Here is a 15,522-nt window from a genome sequence, read left to right as displayed (position 1 = left end):
CCCCACATGGGAAGCGGGTCTGCAAGTGGCCCTTACCCCGCATCTTCAAAAGGTCTTTTTTCCTGCTCCGCACTTATATCTTATTTGGCTACTAGCTGTGGGGGTCAACCTTGAGTGGACAGACGGTTCCTTTGGATATCTACTAACTATAGAAGCCTTTAAATAAAAGCATTGATACTTTGTGGAACCCTTAAAAAATGTATTGTGACTCAACAGAACCCTTGCCCAATTATCCCCTGTAGATAATCTTATGAATGCAGTGGAAAGACTTCTATTATTTAAAAAAAAAATCTAACAGCTTTATATATTTGTTATCATTTATCACATTACAGTATAACATTTTATAACCTTTTTATTAATTCAATTTAAAACAAAGTGGCAAAAACGATTGGGCCCTGAAGAATAAAATATCAATTACCAATTTATTCTTAGGGAATTCCTGGTAACATTCTAAAAAACCAACAGCATCAAGGAACACAAGACGAAAACCACTATAAATACAGTTCACTTCAATTGGTGTATGCGGCTGCTTTAGCAGTCAAAGGGTTAAAAAATCAGGACACAATTTGCACATTAATCTAGATTTTTCTGCATTGAAGCAATATATATGAGTATATACAGTGAATACATTATTTCACGTATCTGTTTTTAGTTGTCATATATAAGGGTCTTCAACAAAGCGCAAAATGAAGACATTAAGGATTTTGTTTGCATTTGTAGCTGCAGATTTTGAGACACTCACTAAATGCTGCAATTGAAATTAAGATATATGAGTAGTAAATAAATTGCTATTTAATGAGCATATTAAGGTATACATTTAAATGTTACTGTCAGATGAAAAAAAAACTCCTTTATTGCTCAGTCCATCAGCATTGTTAACCAAGTATTAACACAGTACTTCAAAATGTATCATTTTATACAAGACTGAGAGTAAAAAGTGTCCTTATTGTTATTAAAGCAAAGGGGAACAAGTTAACACTACCATGTGCTGGCAATATAGAGTAAGTTCAATTCACTATGACAATGTGTAGCAGCACTTTGTAATCAGACCAATCAGATAAGTGGCTGTGACTATATATAGTCTAATCAATAGGTTTATGGTAGCAGCATGTGTTCTCTGTAGAAGGCAGGGAGGGGTGGCTGAGAATGAGTTTGATGTTGGTCTGTTTTTAAATATAATTGGAGGTCCTCTGTAGTGTGTTTGTTTGCTTTGTCATTTTGGTATTATCTAGTAGCTGCTGCTGCTGCCAAATAACTGGATTATGGCGATTCATCTTTTGCTTCGGTAAGAGAGGCTGGGTTTAATGCAGCCTTAAACAAATACACCTTAGTAATGCTTTGAGCTGGAATGGCATTTTAAGTTCCAGGCTATTCCAACTTTTAATTTAAAGTTCATGTTATTAGTGTAAAAATATATTTATCTTGTTTCTGTCAAGTGGCTGGGAGATAAAGTATCATAGAATTGATCCTGTTAATCTGTTCCAGATTAACATTGCTTGTAGGGGCTTTGGCCTCAGAGGTCTGGACACAGCAAAGGCCTTCCGCAGGTAAATATTTACTAACTGAAAGCAGGACAAGAATCACAGGTTGACCTGATATTAATGACACATTTTCTCTTTCCAGACTTCATAGTGTTCAACTGCAGAAGGTCTCTGTCACAGATCTATTTGACAGCTGAGAATGTTCTCAATAAACATGTGATGTTTTCTGCTATTGGTAAGCATGCAATCGGTAGTTTTGTGCAACTGCATTGTACAAGTAAAACCTCATATTTTAAGTACCATCAAAAATAAGGTTTTTGTTTTTTGTTTTTTTTGTTTTTTCTGTGTGAGAATTGGTAACACTGACATGATACAGTAGTTGCAGCTATTTGAGGTGTAAGCAGAGTATTTATTGCCTAGCTCCACATTATAAAGTGCCAGTCCCAATTTTTCACCCTATGCATAATTTTCAATCTGCCAAATCAATGGTAGGAAATTAACTTCCCAAGACAAATTTGGTGCTATATGGCCTGTAGAATCTTATAATTCAGTGAATTGTCTTGTGCTCCTCTTATAGTGGCTTTTAATTTGTAGTTGAGTATATTCATGTACAGGTGACTAACAAATAACACTGCACTCATGTACTGTGCAATGTTTTGGGGTTACCACACACCTCTGCCAGATGCTTCCTTAGCAGTGCAGTGCTTTGGCATGCTTTAAGTGTGTGATGGCAAATCCACTAATTGTTTAGATTTCTGCTAGCCTTATACATAATGGCTTTTGTCCTATAGATGTAGGTAGTTTAGGAAGCCGTGGGACTGTAGCATACCCAGGCAGGGAGCATGAGTCGTAGCCTGCTCAAAATGTAGCGGGGCCTCTTGCCTCCTCTGGCATCTCCTCATCTAAGTGGTGTGACTTTGTCATCACATTTAACTAACCTAGTCAAAACCTTTCCCCCTCAGTACATATGCAGTATTTGTATAAATGTCTTGTATGATTGAATGTTGTCCAGTAATGTTTTCTACCTACATTGCTGCTGTAAGGTTCACAACGCAACCTGTTTAAGTGATACATTGCTATAAAATGGCAACAGTTGGAGGGGGGGGGGGGGGAGGTTGAAGTAATTTAATGAGCATTTGTATGGGTTGAATAGTATTAGTTTAGTAACTTTGATACCATAATTGAACTCCCTAAAACTACAAATGAATACTTAAGATGGTAAAGGTTTCCATTAAGTGCTTGTCTTTTACTGTAATGCCTTGATGTGTTGTGACAACTTTAAAAAAGCTCAATCATGTCCTGCAAAGCAGGGTAGTAGATTAGTGGCACATGATTGTGTGAATACTGTACAAGTGCTCATATACCCTTTTTTGTTTTTCCCCCTGAAGTTTAGTGAAATTGACATTATAATATCTGTCAACTAACCAATTGAAGCTATTCTATACAGAGAATTGTAACGTCTTTTTAACTCCTTCAGTACTGAAGGGGGTACAAGTCATTGATACATTGCATAAAAACTCCACTAAATTGGTTATTTTCTGGCACACAGGGCAGAGCACTTTATAGCTCAGTATAATACAATGCCAAATCTGTAAGTCTACGCTGCATGTTTGGTTTATGCCACTTGGTACAGGAGCCTAGGATTTCCCCATTCATATATATGCGATACATGCAATGTAATTTTCTCTCCTACAGACCAATTTGGAAGAGCCTTTGAGATCAATGATGCACTGGCTACACAATGTGGTTATACCATCTCTCATGACTTCTGGGGTAACATTGATTTTAGGGCCTCTCTTCTTAGCTGTTATACAGTGATTGTGGTAAGTTGTACTGTTTTCTCAAATTTGATCATACAGTGGCTGACCTCAGTACCAAACTATGCAAATGATACATTTGACTTAATCTTTAGGATGATGGTCACTTCACTGTAACAGTGCAAATTGATATAGCTCCTACCCCTGATATGAGTGGATCGGTGAGATATGTGAAAGCGGTCACCTGCCCCTATGACTGGAGTCCCCGTGAGATTCTGTGTGAAACAAACTACATGGAGGTAAAATACTTTGCCCTGTTCAACACCGTAATGTCAGAATTTTTCATTTTCATCTGTTTATCTATTCTATCTATCTAGTGTCTATTGAAAGAAAGGCTGCAATCTTTTTTACAGGTCTTCTAAAGTGTCCAGTATTGGATTGTATATTTATCGTTTATGGTGTAATAACCTGATACCTCTTATAATCAGTGATTAATCCTTTGTTGCCCAATGAGCTTCTGTTGATAACCGCTCTTGCCGTGAGGAGGGGTGGTCAGTAAGGTAATGATCTAAATAGTTCTGACACTATATATACAGGCATACCCCGCATTAACGTACGCAATGGGACCGGAGCATGTATGTAAAGCGAAAATGTACTTAAAGTGAAGCACTACCTTTTTTCCCACTTATCGATGCATGTACTGTACTGCAATCGTCATACATGCATAACTGATGTAAATAACGCATTTGTAACAGGCTCTATAGTCTCCCTGCTTGCGCACAGCTTTGGTACAGGTAGGGAGCCGGTATTGCTGTTCAGGACGTGATGACAGGCGCATGCGTGAGCTGCAGTTTGCCTATTGGGCGATATGTACTTACTCGCGAGTGTACTTAAAGTGAGTGTGACACATATATATATATATATATATATATATATATATATATATATATATATATATATATATATATATATATATATATATATATATATATATATATATATATATATATTATCTAACCAGGACTATACATTAACAGATTTGATTGCACTTTACAGTTATCAACCCTGCTACCCTTTACAAATATATAATATATATCTTTGTTTTTAAGGTATCGGTCCGGAAGAAGATTCCGCTGATTCCTGAAGGAATATTGCAAGATGAACCAGAGGACTGGTCTGTTGCCTTTCCACAGGTACGTGGCTACGTAAAGTGCACGGTTGAATTAAAAATGGCATTAACATTTCTGCATATGCTCTGTTTTCTATAAATTAAAAAAGCAAATAGTGTCCCCATTAATTCCAGTTACGGGGACCCCATGTTTGGAGATTCTTGCCTCCCAAACGGGGTGCTGGTATCTCTGCAGTCTAAAGCTCCCTCATCACATGGGCCAGTAGGATTCGCACCAGATGTCCCGGCGTTCTAGTTACCTGCAGGGTTTGGGTGCTTTCAAAAGCAGCCATAATGTGATGCCTGGAGTAGCTACTGGAAGCAAAGAGGTCCGATGAGCTGGAATTAATGGGCATCAGCTCTGGAGACTCCTGCTTAAAACCTGTATATAAAAATTAAAACTGCTTACAGTAGCTTGCCTCTAATCTTTTGCTGATTGTTTCCTGGCAGTAAATGGATTTAAGATGCTACTGTACTGTATGTGAAAGGAGATCCACATGCTGAAGACTTTATTTATTACTCTTAATTGGTATTGCCAAGTAGCAGGAGTTTGCTAGTCACATGTTGATTGTCTTGTCAACAAAAATATTTAATAACCAAATGTGGTGCTTTTTTTTTTTTTTTTTTTTTTTTTTTTAATTTTTTTAAGGCTGTATCGGGGCTCTTGTCAATCTGGCAAGTGGTTTTCCATCTTCCATCAACCCGGAAAGCAATGTTGGTCAGTGATGCTCAAAATGCTGGATATGGCATCAACACCACAGAATCAAGAATCTTGTTCAGAGCTCCTTACAATGCCAGCGAAGCACAACGTCAAAATGTAAGTAGCAGCTTCACAGATAATATGCTGTCATATCTGTTGGTGGCAGGGTACACACTTGGAGACTATAATCCTGGTTTTAATGCCTGTAAACGCTCAGCCCTAATTTCTCACTATGCACCATCCTGACTCTTGTGTTCTGCTCGAGGATGTCTTCTCTCTACCCCTTTTGTATCTAAAGCCCTCTCCCACCTTAAACCTTTATCACTGACTGCCCCACACCTCTGGAATGCCCTTCCCTTCAATGCCAGACTAGCACCCTCTCTCACACTTAAGACCCATCTTAAAACACCTGCTTAAGGAAGCATGAGTAACTTCATGGATGATAAACACATATTAACCTTGGCCCCTTGCAGATGCACTTACCAGAATGCACTCCTACTGTCTCTGTACGTTCTAGCTAACAATTAGAGTGTAAGCTCTTCAGAGCAGGGACTCTTCCTAAATGTTTTGTCTGAAGCACTTCTCCCCTTGTTTATATTTGTTATGATTGTCACGTATATTACTGCTGTGAAGCACTATGTGCATTAATGGTGCTATATAAATTAAGATATACATGCATGGTATCTAAAATCATGTGTTTTTGTTTCATTTCCACCTCAGTAGCTTGTGTATTGATCCGTAGGTCCAAGGAGTAGTGTTCTCAACTGTAAGATCAACAATATTCTACAAACAGCGCTGGGTAATCCTTCTGGTTGATACTGCAGTGGCTTGCCCTATTGGTGAGTACCTCCAATGGTCTCAAGCATTTTGCATAACCTGGTATACAGATGTAGCAGATGCTTATGCTCAACTGCATAACTTATTTTATCTCCTAATCCCCTGTCTTTCAATGGCATTAATGTTAACATGCCTGTTAACAGGTGAAATGTCTGCTACATCTGTAAGTGGTCAAATTTGAAGGTTGGGTGTTATAAATTCAAATATTAGCCTCTTTCAAAAGCTGAGCTAATATATTGGGAGATTTCCCCCAAATTCCTCTTCAAGTAACAGTAAAGGACACTGCTCTGGTTATATTTTCACTTGCACTAAACTAGGCCATTAAGCAGCAAGAATAATTTCTAAGCCTAGACACTTAGTTTGTTTGCTATCTTGCCTGCTGAGCATGTCATGGTTTTGTTAATCATAATGTATCTCTAGTGCCTATGTTTAACCTTCAGACTGCTCTGGGAAGAGCTCCATGTTGACCTCGCAGGCCTTAATCTTTCAGTTAAGAGAAACCGCGTTGAACACGAATAGATTATTTTGAAGTACAAAGAAGCCACAAAATGGCCAGTGTTCACTACTTTATACTCGAGCCACCACCAGATTTCCAAATGGCAATTTACTGAACATGTATTGATAAACGCCTTAATGGTAACCATGTCGGTTCATAAACCAGGTCGTAACTACTGCATAAGCGGCACAAATTGTCTCCAATAAAGATGACCAGATGCAATGTTGGTTCTTGGTCCGGACTTCTTTCTAGGAACAGAAGGGGCAGCATGTATAGTTAGACATACAAATGTTTCTTGGGCATTTGCAACTGGCTAGTTTGCCAAACAATCTTGGGACCCTATTTCATATGGTGTAATGCATTGACTCAAGTCTGTGCTTGACTAATGTGAATTGGAACACCTTTCTTGCTCAACTTTTTATGAATTTAACATTTATTTATTTTTACCTGTAACTTAACAAATTGGCATGACTATTACAGATGTGAGTTTACTTTCACATAGTTTAACCATGACACCACTGCAAACTTCTATGCTTGATGCAAAACACTGCCTGTACAGTGAAGCCCAGAGGTGCCTATAAAGCAGAAGTTCAGAGTAGAAGTTTGGGTAAAGATTTTGGCATAATGGCTTTTTTTTTTTTTTTTTTTTTTTTTTTAATTTTTAGATGACGTAAAGTATACAGAAGGAGTCATCACATGGGGTGTTCCAAAAAATATTTCTCCACTACTCGTTGGTGCCAGTAATATAAAGAATAGCCGTGTTAAGTTTGGTGTCAACCTTTCCCCACTGACTGACAGTGAAATTCGTAATAGAAAGTATGTGGTGGCAGACAGCAACCAGGCCACTATAGTCACTGTTCCTTTAGGTGCTTATGGTGGCTATTACAAGGTGAGTGCTAAAACTCTTAATAGTCTGCAGGGCGATGTTTTCTCTTCAATTGTAGCATAGTTAAATGACCATGGGGAAGACATCAGCAGACCAATGAAGCTTTGCAAAGAACAAACAAACTTGTGGCGTGACACTGTACATGACACAAGTGACCCACATCACTAGCTGTGGTAATGGCTTCAGTGGGTTTAATTATACTTTATACCCGACTTTAAAAAAAATACAATTTAAAAAAAAAAGCTTTTCAAGAATCAGTCTGTATACAACTTGCTGCCAAGCATCAACTTGGTCAGTCTTCCACTTTATAACCCAGAACGTATAGGAAAATGTCTTGTTTTGGTGACACTGGGATAGATTTCAGTTATATAAACGAACATGAGCGGTTTCAATGGGAGCCGTACTTATTTTGAGAATACATTAATATGGGTATGACTAATGCTACATGCATTCTGTACTAATGTAAAATGCTAAATGTACAGAACAGATTATAATTTCATGCACTGTACATAATGCTGGCTTTAAAATTGATTAAAAAAAATTAGACTTTCTCTGCCATGTGTCCAAACACAGAAGGGGTTAGTAAATCGTCTTTGGCCTCTTGGCCTTAATGTCTTGTGTATAGTTTCCTTGATGGCATATGTGCTAGATATTGATACCAATAGCTACAACTTGTTAGTTTTTTTTTTTTTTCTCCCCTTTGACCAATTTGCTAATGATGCAAACTGCAATGTATTGCCCGACTAGAAATTAAGTTGACTGCTTCAAAATGTTAACTAAAGTATCTTCAATAATATGATTAGAACAGTACCAATGTGTACTACACCTTACTTTTTACATTTATGTTATGTTTTCAGACTCATGTAGTCAATGGAGAGCATGGCATCACTTACAGTATCAACTTGCTCCTTGAAAATGTATGGGAAGACAACAGATGGGGCCTAACAAAGCACACAATCATTAAGGAAATAAAAACACCCTTTGAACGTCGGCCACCAATTATAAAAAATGGTATGAAATACATGTGCAAAGGTGAAAAAATTTAAATGCTCTTTGGTAATTTTTTGTTTCCTTTTTTAGATACAATCCCCCTCACCAAAATATTTAATGTCACAATCGGAACGTTCCTCCCTGATGTTGAACTGGTGAACTTGACAATTGGTCCTGTAACTCTACCAGTACAAGAGTCTGTTAAGTTGGGCTACACCATATTTTCGGTAACGCATCCAAATGGGAGTGTTACTTTTGTATTAAAAGTCCCTTTTGGTGCTCCAAATGTAAAGAAAGAGGTACAGTATGTATATACTAATTAACTTGTATAATGCTTGTGTAAAATCATTTGCATGGCTCACCTCCTTCCCCAATCTATTTCAGTATGTCACAGATGACATCAGAGATTATATCCTAAACGTTACCTTTGGGTTCAAGGTGTTTCCAAGTAATGAGACCTTCACATACTCTACTATAATAACCTGCCCGCTCCCAGATGCTGGTAAGTAACCTTTTACAAGCACTGATGTACTGTAGCTTTGTCTCCTACGGAAATAATTGTTGGTCTTTACATTATTAGTGCTGCCTGTTGCTTCGGGATATTGTGATCAAAATAACCTGAACTTGGTGGTCATCCGTGGGAATGTGGATACCAACTGGCTTCCTTATGTTAAAAACCTACCTTTGACTCCAGAAACCGCACAGCGCCAAGGGTTTGTGTTCAATGCAAACAGAACACACTTTATGCTTGTAGTTCCTCGATATTCAACCTCTATCTTGTATGAGGTAAGGAATAAACTGCTTATTCACTTCATAGTAATATCCCTTTCTTGCCACTAAAATTACATGGTTTACTAATAGCTCTGGGGTTTACCTAGTTCAAACATTGTGTGGTTTATAAAAATGGTTTCAGTTTTACCCCGTAGGGAGACAATCTAATTTTACTTTCCTCCTCCAATTTAGGTCAGTAACAAAATGCTGATGGGCACTCTTCCTTTAACACTAAAAGATGGATCTACTGGACTTCCCATGCATGACTTCTCTATTTCATGCATGGATCCCAAGCAACCTATTGGTAACTCTCCATGATCTTGCTCTACTGTCATTCTTAACACTGTTTACGCTAAGATGCGCTTATAGTGCTGGTGACGCGACCGATGACGTCGCCACTAGCGAAAGTTGCAATTTGATTTTTAGCGCTGGCGACCAAGGCCAGTGACGTCACTAAAGGGGCGAGCTGTGCAATTTGATTGGTTTAAAGTCACGTGGCAACTGTCTCTAAAAAAAAAAAAAAAAATTACCCGGCTTCCAAATTGTCAATTGCTCCGTCACGCTTACTATAAGAGCTTGCGACGGAGTCAACTGCTTTATTTTGGAGCACCGTCGCAAGGCACTATAAACGCAGCTTAAGTGCCAAGAGCACTCCTTTAGGAAATCCTTGCTGCAAGGGATCAAAAGGGCATATCAAATCTGCGAATGCTTACATTTAATTTGATAATTGCCCCATTTAGTATGGAGGTTTGTACAACTGGAACCTTTCCTTATGGCCCAGCCTCCATGGGAATTTCTAGAGCACATCAGGGCCACACTGCAGGACAGTCCCTAGTGGGCTGTAATGGCCCATCAGATTAACACAGCAGGGGTCTCTGCATTTGAATGGGACTCGTGCTTTGTGAATCCTGCCAGGCTGCACCTGTCTAAGATGTGCACAAAGGGTGAGACTGAATCAGTCACTCTACCTGCGTGCCTCCATCAGGCTATCGCAGGGCTTTTATTTTACCATTGTAGTGGGGGGGAAAGGGGGGTTCAGGAGCTGAATTACATTATTTTTAGCCTCGGGAACCCCCTGTTTCCCAAGTTACAGGTGCTGGTATACCCCTGCTTTATTTAAATCTCCAGGTACATAACAGGGCCTGTAACTTGGGAAGCAGGGGGTCCTTGAGGCTGAAATTAATGCAATTCCGCTACTATGTTAAAATAAAAGCCCCACGATCGCCTGTTGGAGGCGTGCAGGTAGAGTGACTGGTGCGTGTCTCTTACAGACAGGTGAAGTCCAGTAGGATTCACAAAGCGCGAGTCCCATTAAAACACAGGGACCCCCTCTGTGTTAATCCGAAGGGCCATTACATCTGGTTGCTGGGACCATTTGCTTGCAGGTCTTATAGTAATTATTTAATGCCATGGCAGATTTGATTCTACCACATGCTGAAATTCGCCCATAAATAGAACTATGGATATGCTCACTTAACATGATAAATTATGTTCCATTATTTGTCCAGTAATAGTACAACCTCAAAGATTACACAAGTTTCTGCACAACTGCCTCTAATCTTTAAACGGCTGGAATGGCTTTTGAACATTTCTCATTGGAGCACATTTTTACAGATTGTCTTCCAAACGGGACCATGGCCGTTACTGTAACAAAAATAACTGCTGTGCCAAACATGGATCCATCACAACTGGTTTTAAGAGATAAAAGATGCAAACCTGCTTCAGTAACAGAACGAAGTGCAACATTTATATTTGCTGCCAGCAAGTGTGGCACTACTAGAAGGGTAAGTTGTAATATGGGGTGGGTTGGGCGGTCCAATATCCTATTTATTTTCTGTTCTCTTTTGTAGTTCAAGCAAACCACAATGACCTATGAAAATGAAATATCCTACTTCAGTCCTGGAATGTCAGATGCCGCTTACAAGTAAGTGCTTGTTTCTGGAGTGTGAGAGTTGGCTGAGGCTCAGTCTAACCGCTGTGTCATTCACAGGGTTAAAGTTGCATGTGAATACACCATAAATGAGACTCTGCTTCTTCAGTATGGTTTTGATGACAACCCAACACCTAGTGCTCAGACAGCATATGGATCTCTTGCTTTAGTTATGAGACTAAGCAAAGGTAAGGCTTAAACTTGGTACTTGCTTCTCATATAAAATCCCAAATATTTTACCGAATTCATGTAGAAAATGAGTTGGTCTACTTGACTATTTGCAAAGATGGCTTTAATCAATATGGCAGATTATTGGGTGCTTCCTGTGTTTCTTAATGTTAGGTTGTAGTACCATTTTTATAGCCATGCAGCTGTCTTGGTAAACAATGGGACATCACTAATGGTTGGCCTACAATGTTTGCTTCAATCTATTTTCAGACATGCCATACACAGACTTCTATGAGGTTGTAGAGTATCCAGTTGTGAGATACTTGAGGGAGTCCTTGTATTTTGAAGTGGAACTCCTGTACAGTGTAGATCCTCGGCTTGAGCTCTTCTTAGAAACCTGCTGGGCTACAGCCTCTTCTGACAGGGGAAGCTTTCCAAAGTGGGATGTTATTGTGAACAGGTACCGTATGCAGCACTTCTATATTTTATATATACTGTTTACTAGCCCTTATTGTAACTTCATTACTCTTGGAACTAGATCGTTAAATTCAACTGAACTTTGACGTACTGTAGTACTATTTTGTGCAATGGTATGGGCAGAACTTTAATCTACTGTATTGTCTGGTTTATCATCAACCTCTTGTTTCGCAGCTGTGAATATAGTGAGGACTACAAAACCATATTTCACCCAGTAAATGCAGACACCAGAGTAAAGTTCCCTAGCCACCTAAAAAGATTTGAAGTGAAAATGTTTACATTTGTGCAAGAAGAGAGGGCTTACTTAGGAGAGGTGAGTATGTTTGTACAGTAAGTGTTTGAAATGGTTTCATTAAATGCCTTGCATGCTATCACCTTACATTTATGCTGCAATTGGTAAATTGTTAACTGCAGTTCTACATTAACCCATAAACTGGCAGATCACCACCCATAATGAGTTGCTGGCCCCACTAGCAGTGAGCAGGTTGGAGACAAAATACCAATTTTGAGTTTATTTACTATGCCAGGTTCCAAAAACCTTTGCTAATGGCTTCAATCCCTTTATTTTATTTTTTGGTGACATGAGGATCATAACTTTACATATACACTGCAGTAACCCTATTCTGAGTTTTTTTTTATTTTAATAGAACTTCTGCTGACCTTAACACTGACAGCGTGGCATTTGTATCCCATATAATTAATTGAATGCAGAAGACTTTTGGTGGTGGGGTTTTTTTTCTTCCTCTCCCCCTGTAGAAATTAACAATTGAGTGCATCTGATTTTAGTTATGAATTATTGTATTTCTCAACCGGTATTAGGTGACTCTAAAAGCTCATGGGCCACCAAGACTTTCAGGGAAAGATGGTACTGTAAAATAAGTCCGCATACAGACTTGCTAAACTCTACATTTTCTGGTTATTGCCTGCAGACCCTCAATCTTGCATGGGCCTTCTATGGCTCCTGGTGGTTTTCCTGTACTCACTTGGCACCATGCCTTGATTACCTGCCTAGCAGTGTGATCAGAGGCCTGGCCTGTGATGTGTTTTTTTTTTTTTTTGTTTTTTTTTTTTGTTTTTTTTTCCTATAATGGCAATTGCAGATCAGCTTAAGGAGGGCAGAGTCTGGACACTAGATGGAGTCAGTGCTGTAACTTCATGGCACTATATGGACAGTAAGGCCTATCCTGTAGGCTGTTGATCTGTAAGACATCCCTACTTACCATTTACTAGCGTGGGCCTAAGATGCCATACAACTTGGTGACTGCTTAGAAAATAGAACTTCCTAAAGTATTTTTAGGCAGCAATACAAAGTAACATAACTTCCTGTCCAAGTACAGTAAACTGCTTCTAATACAGCTATTGCAGAACGGTGTGGGGGAGATGGCAGACTTGAAAATGTGAAGGAGCTGTTGTATGTACAGTATTGGGTTCAAATGAGGTGATCTGATTTTTGAAACCTCTAATTCTCCATTTCCTTACTAAATGTAAACATTGGACTTACAATGTCTACCAAACTTGGCTAATACAAACTGTGCTGAGAACCCTTTCAAATCTATGATGCATGTGTCTACTGGCTTAAAGATTTCCAAAGTGCTAATGTAAAACATACACAGTTGGGCATATGCTGTGGAGACTACAAATGTGTTTTGATGTTATAATGCAATATAGTTGTCTTCTTTTTTTTTTTTTTTTTTTTCTTTTACAGATTTATTTTCACTGTAGTGTGGTTATTTGCAATGCTGACCAACTCTCTTCTGATCCACTTTGCACAAGAGCTTGTATACCTGACAGACAGAGATTTGGTAAGTGTTTATTTTTCCTGTAATTCCTCATGTAGCAGGACCCACTATGCCTTATAACATTATCCCAGGATCAAAGATGGTCAAAGCTGAAGGCTCTAAAACGGCTAACTTTGATTTGCGGGCAGCTTTATCTTCCTAGAAGTGAGGGCAATTTAAAGGGCGGTAATATAAAAATTGCTATAGGGTATTGTGCAAATTTAGAGTTCCCCATACATTTCTGCTGAAAATTCACCTTGTTAATTCTGCACATCAGGACGGAGTGTGGACACGAACCATAATATGCATGGATATGTATCTTCTGGAGCTCTGCTACTGGAATCTGAAGCTGGCACAAACCTCAAACAATGTAAGATTTAATGACTATGGAGACGCACAAACTGAACAGAGGCATACGAGCACATTTGTGTGGTGTGGGTTTTCTTTTTTTGTTTTGCCAATTACAAACAGAGGATATAGTGAACTAACTTCAGATTGAGTGTTTGCAGTTAGATCTAAAACCGTGATGGGATATCTATGGACAAAGCACAATTTGTACAATGTATCCTGTTTTGCATAGACAATAGGTTAAATATTCAAATCCAGGCACAACATGACAGTTTATGCATGTTAAACACATGGAAGCTCTTCAAAATGGGAATTTATGAACCTACTAATTCATTGTAAATTCCCATATCCATCGCTTAATCCTTCATGGGAAGGGGAACAATCATGGAATATCTTGTAAAAGGCCTATATGTAAAGATGGTGGTTGAACCTGTATTCAAAATGCCAGTAGTTGTGATCTGACTGCATAATCTGCCAAGCTTTGCCTCCCTTGGGTGGAGGATTGCATTGTTTGTACAGTAATAATGCTTTCTAACAACTCTTTTCATTCTTTCCAGACGGCGCGTCGCTTTCTTGATTTTGCATTGACTTCCAGATGTATTTTATTGAAAATTTCACACTGTTAATAAAACTAATGATGCAAAAAAGTCTTGTAGCATTCTGAAGCTAAAGGTTGAGTCCTAGCACTTGCATTGCTTTAGTTGGAAACTTTTATTTATTTATTTTTTAAATGTTGGTGCCAGCTCACATAGTCTGGCAGATCTAAAACTCTCAAAGTTCATGTTGATAGTTGGTTAGTAGAGATTCTTCACTGGTTAAAAAAAGTCAATTAAGTCACTGACCGTTACTGCAAAGTAGTGGAAGACTAATGTTAGCCGTAAAGTCCTGAAACATCAGTGTGATCAAGGCCAACGGCAATGTTTGGGGCCCAGGACAAACTTTAAGAATGCTGCCCCCTGCAAATGTCATGACATACTGTAATCAGTCGGTCTATTTTGCCTCAATCGCTTTGCTTCCTTCTCCCTCTCTCTCCTCACCCTTCTAACCCCAGACCCTATGTAAAAGATAAGCAATTGCTAGCTCCAAGAATAACCTGACAGAACAATTTAGTCCCACAAATATAGTATATCTTGAAAAAGTTTATAGTTTAGACTGCAGTTTTGATATGCAGGTAAGTAAATATAAGCAGGAACTGTTAACATCCAACGTAGGTAGGATGGGAGATTAGAGTAAACGGAGAGGTGTGTGTGTGTCCTCTGACGCCCCCGTCTGAGTTTGGTGGTGTTCTTGGCTTTCCGTCTCTTCCATTGATGCAGAGTATGAGGCACGTCTCGCCCACGTAGGATGTATACAAATCCTGTGTAATGAAATCTGCAAGGCTGCTGCATGTCACACCAATCCAGGAACCAGGTGCAAAAGAACAACGTAAGATGGGCTGGATGCAAAAACTAAGTGCATGCACGCCACAACTGGATAGTGAAAAATGAATAAACTACATTAAAAACAAAATAGACAAACTACAACAAAACAGGGGGATAGCACTCCCATGCATTTCATGCTTCCGCAGTGCTTTCTCAAGGAGCATACTCCTTGAGAAAGCGCTGTGAAACGCATGGGAGTGCTATCCCCCTGTTTTGTTGTAGTTCATTTGTTTTTGTAGTTTAAGGTGTGTTTTTTTTTTTTTTTTTTTTTTTTTTTTTTCTCTCCCCTACTTAGTTTTTGCAATCAGCCCATC

At 38.9% G+C, this 15,522-nt stretch overlaps 1 protein-coding gene across 1 annotated transcript; it reads left to right on the top strand.

Moving 5' to 3' along the window:
• The first annotated feature begins 1,173 nt into the window (after window positions 1–1,173).
• LOC142483633 (uncharacterized) lies at window positions 1,174–14,429 on the top strand. Its single transcript, XM_075583651.1, has 22 exons — window positions 1,174–1,285; window positions 1,486–1,547; window positions 1,624–1,716; window positions 3,177–3,304; window positions 3,394–3,537; window positions 4,348–4,431; window positions 5,056–5,223; window positions 5,849–5,945; window positions 7,105–7,328; window positions 8,183–8,336; window positions 8,406–8,614; window positions 8,700–8,817; window positions 8,896–9,101; window positions 9,279–9,390; window positions 10,701–10,870; window positions 10,937–11,010; window positions 11,077–11,204; window positions 11,455–11,644; window positions 11,836–11,974; window positions 13,367–13,463; window positions 13,717–13,809; window positions 14,345–14,429. Exons 1-22 carry the CDS (start codon window positions 1,263–1,265, stop codon window positions 14,362–14,364), a joined length of 2,733 nt encoding a protein of 910 aa, XP_075439766.1. The 5' UTR covers window positions 1,174–1,262; the 3' UTR covers window positions 14,365–14,429.
• Window positions 14,430–15,522: the final 1,093 nt, after the last annotated feature.

This window comes from Ascaphus truei, unplaced genomic scaffold, assembly GCF_040206685.1.
Source record: "Ascaphus truei isolate aAscTru1 unplaced genomic scaffold, aAscTru1.hap1 HAP1_SCAFFOLD_3468, whole genome shotgun sequence".
NCBI lineage: Eukaryota > Metazoa > Chordata > Amphibia > Anura > Ascaphidae > Ascaphus > Ascaphus truei.
The sequence above is the reverse complement of the archived record's forward strand: the minus strand, read 5'-3'. Positions and strand labels throughout refer to the sequence as shown.

Bases quoted from the DNA above. Each gene is read 5' to 3' on its own strand.
- LOC142483633 (XM_075583651.1), top strand. From the start codon at position 1,263: ATGGCGATTCATCTTTTGCTTCG. The intron at 5,946-7,104 runs GTGAGTACCTCC...TTTAATTTTTAG, and splicing joins TGCAGTGGCTTGCCCTATTG to ATGACGTAAAGTATACAGAA. The intron at 8,337-8,405 runs GTATGAAATACA...TTCCTTTTTTAG, and splicing joins GCCACCAATTATAAAAAATG to ATACAATCCCCCTCACCAAA.